This window comes from Crocodylus siamensis, chromosome 2 (assembly GCF_052110815.1).
Source record: "Crocodylus siamensis isolate JL-2025a chromosome 2, ASM5211081v1, whole genome shotgun sequence".
Taxonomy (NCBI): Eukaryota; Metazoa; Chordata; order Crocodylia; family Crocodylidae; genus Crocodylus; species Crocodylus siamensis.
The window spans coordinates 275,063,965-275,070,772 of record NC_143396.1 but is presented as its reverse complement, the minus strand read 5'-3'; the positions used below and the strand labels follow the sequence as shown (position 1 = coordinate 275,070,772).

The 6,808-nt window shown below is 49.0% G+C and overlaps 1 protein-coding gene across 1 annotated transcript; it reads left to right on the top strand.

The window, feature by feature from the left end:
• The first annotated feature begins 226 nt into the window (after window positions 1–226).
• ANKRD9 (ankyrin repeat domain 9) lies at window positions 227–6,808 on the top strand. Its single transcript, XM_090034064.1, has 2 exons — window positions 227–524; window positions 885–6,808. Exon 2 carries the CDS (start codon window positions 948–950, stop codon window positions 1,830–1,832), a length of 885 nt encoding a protein of 294 aa, XP_089890190.1. The 5' UTR covers window positions 227–524; window positions 885–947; the 3' UTR covers window positions 1,833–6,808.

Below are 6,808 nucleotides of genomic sequence, written 5' to 3'. Positions count from 1 at the left end.
GGCAGCCCCTCCCCCGCCATCCGCCGGGTGCCGCTCAGCTCCGCCAGGCACGAGGCCCCTTTGAAGGGGGGGAGGGGCAGTGGTCCCCGGGCCCGTCCAGGGAGGAGCCGGACCGAGCCCAGGCAGCCTCCCCCCCGCGGAGCCGCCCCGCCCCGCCCCGCCCGACGCCGCCAGACAAGTTCCTTGGAACTTTGCCTCAGTGACGCCACAATGGAGCAGGGCCCCGGCCCCCCCCGGCGGCCAATGGGAGCGGGGGGAGCCCCGGCCGCCGCCAATCGCCGCCCGCTGGACAGTTCCCCGGTCCTGACCGACCTTCGCCGCGGCGCGGGGGATAAAAGGGCCCGGCCGCGGCCGCCGGGGTTTGGCTGCAGCCACGGCGCCGGCTCTGCCCCTCCCCGCGCCTCCCGCACCGCGCGGCTCCGGCCGGGATCGCCGCCGCCGCCGCCGGGCCCGGGCCGGGGAGAGGCGGGGGCGCCGCCGCGGAGCGGGTGGAGCAGCCGAGCGCCGCCCGGGGACAGCGCGAGGTGAGCGCCCAGCGCCGGCTCCCCGCCGCCGGCGGATCCTGCGGGGCGGCACCGGGCTCCCCGCCGCCGCCCCTCGCGCGCAGCCCGGGGCGCCCGCCGCACCCCCGGGAAGCAGCAGCCGCCCCTGCCGGGTGGCCCCGGGTGCCCAGGGCAGGGGCTGCCTCCCCCCACCCCGCGGCCTGGCCTCCCCCGGGGTCAGTGCCCAACGCTGCCAGCGGGAGCAGCCCGCCTCGGCCGCCCACCCCGCTCCAGCCTTCCCCAGGGAGAGAGGAAGGCGAGCAGGGGCCTGGCCCGGCTGGCTGGAGGGCGGGGGGGTGAGGCTCCGGCCCCCTCCTTCAGTTGCTTTTGTGTTTCCGGCAGGTCGGGCGAATGCAGGCTCCTGCCGAGGTGGCGAGACGGCCCCGCTGAGGACCTGGCTCCGCCATGCCCTGGACTGTCAAATGGCTGAATGGCTACAGCAGCCGCCAGGCCCAGTCCCAGAAGCAATGCAAGAAATCGTCCTTTGCCTTCTACCAGGCAGTGAGGGACCTGCTGCCAGCGTGGCTCCTGGAGGACATGAGGACAATGGAGGTCTTCCATTGGGAAGGTGGCAAGGTGAGCACCTACTCTCCCTCCGAGGCCCTCCTCTACGCACTGGTGCATAACCACCAGCCCTATGCCCAGTACCTGCTGAACAAGTTTCCCCAGAGCGCTCTGGCCAGCCCCAGCCCCAGCTTCAGCTGCTGTCAGTCACTGGCTCCTCACCTGGCCATGGCAGTTCGTTATAACCGCATCCACATCCTGCTCGGGATCCTCAAAGCCATCAGAGACTTCCCAGAAAGCGACCGAATTAGCTACCTGGACTGCAGGGGATGCAGCCGTGTGGAGGGTGGTAAAACTGCCTTGCATGTGGCCTGTGAACTGGTGAGACCCGAGTGTTTAATCCTGTTGCTGGGACACGGTGCATCGCCTTGCTTACATGACAGCTCTGGGAACACCCCTTTGGACATCTTGCTCCAGCAGATTTCCCAGACCCCAGCAGTAAACCTGCGCACCAAGCTGCTCTCACTGGACTCCCTTTTCCTCTTCGTGCCTCAGGAGCTCCAGTTTCCAATGAAGCAACAATTGCTGGACAATCAGCAGCCTTGGCAAGACCTCTTGGGAGAGAACAGATATCAGTGGCTGGCAGGCTTATCCCCCCCCTCTCTGTTCATTAGTGCTATGCGCATCTTAATCAGGACCATATCACCCGAACAATTCCCAGAGGCACTGGAGGATCTGCCCTTGCCAAACTTCCTGAAGCCACTGGACTTGAAGCTGAAGAGTTAGGGGGGTGTCCAAGCAATTCCTGTTTGTGTAATGCAAACAGGCCATGGTATACTGAACGTGTATCAGTATAAAGAGCTGTTAATGCAGCACAGGAGGGGGTTGGGCAAAAGGCTGGTTTTAATTAGAACATATTTTTAAAAGGATTATATCTGGCACTTTACATATATTTTATTTATAGTTCATTGTGGTGAGGTGTTTCCACACCACGTTTTATAAGAAGTATTATACAGCATGTATACCCTAGGATTTATGGGTGAATATATTTGTAAATAAACCTAAATAAACCAGGGGCAGATATGATCAAAATGGAAATACAGACATTTGAAATTTCTAAATGATCTGAGAGCTATAGACAGCAAGAGAACTACCCTTTCCTTGGGCCTTGCTTTTCATTTAAATGGCGTGCAGGTTGAACAAGACACTTTATTTTTGCAGCTGTCCTCTTAGGTAGTGGCAGGGATGTGATGCATATTTTCAAAGGCACAAGTGAGAACTTCTCATACCTGTACAAAACTCAAACGGAATCACGGCGTTACTAAAATAATCCTCCTAAATAAGGCTGACCGGGAGATGCAGGTGAGCAAAAGCAGCGATATATTTTGGAAATAGATCCATTTCCTTTGTCTGCTGCTTTTGCTTTTCAGTGAGATCTGAGGAGGGTGGCCTAGGTGTTTTATCCTCCTTTTCAATGTGGAGAGAACAGGAGTAGAAGAAAAGATGTTCCCTCTAGCCAAGATTCAGGGAGAGGGAGGAAGGAGCTGACCTAACACGGCTTCATCCTTCCTAACCTTGTAGAAGCTCCTTTAGGTAATTGCCAAACACTTGAGGTGCTGTCATTTTAGGAGTGGCTAGGCAAAAATGGAGCAGAGCCTGGGGAAAGATAGTTCTCCTTGCTGTCTTCCTCCTGATAAACAGGCAGGGATTTTCTTACATAAGCCAGCATCAGCTTTCTGACAGAACTGGAACCCACCTACCCACATGAGTCTCAAGCCCCAAGAACATGTCTGAGAAGTGCTGGGCCTCCACCCTGTGGATCCCCCAAGATCCATGCAATATCCCCATGGATTCTACACACATCTTGGCTCATTCTTTGTAGTGATCCTGTCTACTCTGCAAGGCCTGTTTTGCCAGTGATGCAAATTGTTGCCATCTAGGCCGTGGTTTTCCACCTGGCTTTGTCTTCACTGTCAGAGGACAGCAGATGAGCTGTCAATTCTTGCTCTGACACCTAAGGGTGCCTATACACATGCTTGGATGCCACTGGGGTACTTTAACCAAAGTTCATCAAATGAGCTTCAGTTAAAGCATCTTGCAGCCCTTTTTAAACGTGTGGGAGCTTAATACACATGATGTTGTAGCATTTTAATTAGAGTGACTCTCTGAGAACCGCTCTAATTAAAACGTGACCCTGCCCCATCTCCAAGCATGTGTATAGGCAGCCTATAATTCTTGCCATGGACTTGATTTCAGCTTCCTCGCTCCCAGGTCAGTGCTGAGTGCAAGGAAAAATCCATGCTTAACGCACATCTCTTTGCTCATTAACAAACTTTGGTAGAGAAAAACTGGAAAGCACAGAGCAAGGGGATGTAATTTTTTCATGCTTCAGCTGAAGAGATCCTGTGGAGTTCCCACAGTGCAGAATTCCATTTAAAAACAATACAACTCCGCAGGCATGATAAATATAGGATATTATAAAGGGCTGTTACATTTCAGAAGTCTTAGATGCAACAGAGAGAAAAATATCTATTCTTAGACTGAGGTCACTGAAAAATGCCTTCCAGAAAACAAAACAAGAGGGTAATTGCTCAAGCTAATTAACAAAAAATATTCAGATCTCTTGCTGGAAAGGTTGGCTTTAAATAAACCAAACTGAAGACTTTGTTTTTGCTTAGTTCCCTCATTAATAATAGCATGTAGTCCCGGTAATAAAATCCAGTAAACTACCCAAAACCGATGCTATTGCCCCTACTAACAGCATAAAAATCTACACTACTGGACTCCTCCCCTGAATATTCATCTTTCCTACTGTTTTGGGAATAATGACATGCAAAGGTAATTAGACTAGAAGGTAAAGCATTTAGTTTTGAGCAGCACAGATCCTTTCCTCTTCTTTAATACACTGAAGAGTACCCACCTACTTAACTCTGGGCCAAAGGGCAAGACCACATGGGTGCGGACAACACCTGATGCTTTGAAGGGTTGTTCAGAAATGAAAAATAAGGGAAAAAATAGCAATGTTTTTGGTGATGAGCTATGAAAAGAATTTGAGTAGTTTATGATATCAACATAGTTATGACACTCTCATCTTGGAGGTTTATTGAACATTCATAACGAGGCTGTCACTTTCCAAAGCCATTACATACTGCCGTGTTTTCATGAAACTTTTACTTGTTTCCCTCAGCTCACAGAGATCCATCAAAACCAGCCCTTTCCTCTGTGATTATTTTTAAAAACTTAAGCTGTTGGGGGGAAAAAATTATTATACCATCTTTCATGAAAAATACTAGCAGTGAAGGGTAAAGCATGGGACACGTTATGAGAAGATAAAAAAGAGGGGAAATAAGAAACACAGATTCAGTAATTCATCAACATGAACAAGGACATGCTGTCCCGGGGGATGAGCACTCACTATCAGGAGGCGAGAACAGTGATTTAGACCATTCGCAGCTCCCATAATGATTCCAAATGAGTCAAGAGACTGAAAGATTTACCTGACCAGTCCTACATGGCTCTGTGCTGTATGAACAGGGACAAAGGACACGGCCTGGTTCCACTGACATTAATGGGGTTTGCTCTGATGGCCTGCCCAGGAGCTGTCTGGCTCCAGACCATAAATGGAAAAGGCATTCCTCTTGAAGCTGATCAGTATCGCAAAATTTCCCCAAATCCTAGCAGAACAGTTATTCAAGGCTGCCCTTTCCAGGCTGCATGAGAAATGTGGATAGCTAGAATCCGTATAAAATTTCCATTAGCATCAATGTAAAGGCTACCATTGGATCTTTCTGGGAGAGTTGGACCTGAGCCTAAGCTGAAGCAAATGCAAGTGCGTAAGATATCCTTAGATGTAGGCCAGCAGAAGGAAATTATTCAAGATTCATTAGACTGTAGGCCGAGAGAGGCAGTTCTTGTATCTGTTCCCACAATCAGGCTGGAATCAAGCAGAGAAGCAGGAAAGCACGGATAAACTGAAGACGTCTCTGTCTTCCTTGGTAGAACTGCTACAGAAACAGCATCTAGTATGTGTGTCTGCACTTCAGGAGAGATGTAGAAATACTACAGAAAGTTTAATTGTTGAGAAGGGATTTGATTGCTACAAATAAGTACTTACGCATGGAAAAGATACCTGAGAGTAGAGGGGCTTTTTCAACTCTGACATGACAGAGGCTGAAGTTTGACAAATTCAGCCTTGTAATAAGACAATTTTCCTAGCTGTGAGTGTAACAAAACATTAGAGCAACTTACAGGGGAGAAAGTGAACTAACTATCACTTTTGTTAGAAAATTCCTATTGTGCAAATGTGTTCAGAAGTTAAAAGGCAGTGCTGCCTCATTCTCTATGGATGAAACCTCTTGCTGGCTCTTGGATAATTAATTTTGGTATAAATAAAGACTCTCATCAATACATTGTTATTGGCATGAACTCAGGTTCATTGCTGCGGCATTCCTGTTTTTGTAGGAACAAAGTCAGGCCTAGAGCTCTGCCTCTTTGGCTCAATCTGCTTGAGGTCACTGACGGCTCACAGAACATGCAGGCAGTTAACAAGACTCCAGTGCCAAATGCAGAGAGGAAAAGTGCACCCTGACTACAGGCACCACACACTGATTAGCTCTCATTTTGTTCTTTAAACTGAGTTTTGTACTTGTAAAAATGCTGATTCTCAGCTCTAGAAACAGAAGTCCTTCATTTATTCACAGAATAGATACAGCCTAGGCAATGGCACCATGGGTTTTCCTTGCACTGACTTGCCACTCAACCTCAGCCGCATACTGGAGGGGGCCCTTTCTAGGGAGCTGAATGAATGGGAGTTTTATTTCCATGGATCCTCCAGTCTCATACCTTTCTGTTGAGGCTGCCGTCAAAAATGCCAATTAGGGCCAGTTGCAGCTGCACTGTCAGGCTTAATAAAGCAAAAAGGGCAGTTGTGTCAAGTCTCTGTAGGACAAAGCTAGTGATGCTAGATTCTGAAAGGCTGTTGCAAAGGCAGGGGAAGGCAACTGCAGAACCAAGGCCTTTGGCATCAAGGGTTTAGGTAGGTATAGTCTGGATCTGATGTACCATATCTATAAGATGATTTCAGAAGCATGAAGAGTATCACACCAGAGGAATCAAGCGGTGGCCCAGCAGTTTCTAGCCTGTGGTACATATACCACCAGTGGTACACAGACAACCTGTCAATGGTATGCATTAACAGATTTATTATAATTACTTTATATGACAGAAATTTGCTGGTGGTACTTAAGGCTGAACTGAAAAATTTGCTGGTGGTACTTAAGGTTGTATCATTTTAAACTGGTGGTGCTCAATCTGTCAGAGTTTGGGAACCGCTGCTGTAGCCAAGGCTGCTCAAAGGTGATCTGCTGTCAGAAAAAGCTGGGGGTATGTAACACATTCTCTCCAGGGCTCTCCAAGCAGTTGATGTTAAATTTGGATTAGCAAATCCAAAGTGAGCTACAAAAGATTGTTTATGGCCTTTAGATTTTGTTTCTTCGTGATTGGGTGGCACCGTGGCTGGTGGGGGGGAGTGGTCTGGAATTATTTTTGTGGGTTTTCCCCTCTTTAAAACTTTTCCCCATGCCTTAAAAATGTCACTGTCAACTCTGATTTTCCCTGGTGTTGCCAGAGGAGCTTTGGAGCATGTCTACTGTGATTTCTTGTATTATGATTGCAGATGGAGCATTCCGTTTTTTAGCAACAGGGGGTTTTATCCAAAATGTTAAATTACTTGCTCAAGTGAAATAAATATTAACATAAAGTCA

Excerpts from the sequence above, each read along its gene's own strand:
- ANKRD9 (XM_090034064.1), top strand. The coding sequence starts at position 948 with ATGCCCTGGACTGTCAAATGGCTGAATGGCTACAGCAGCCGCCAGGCC.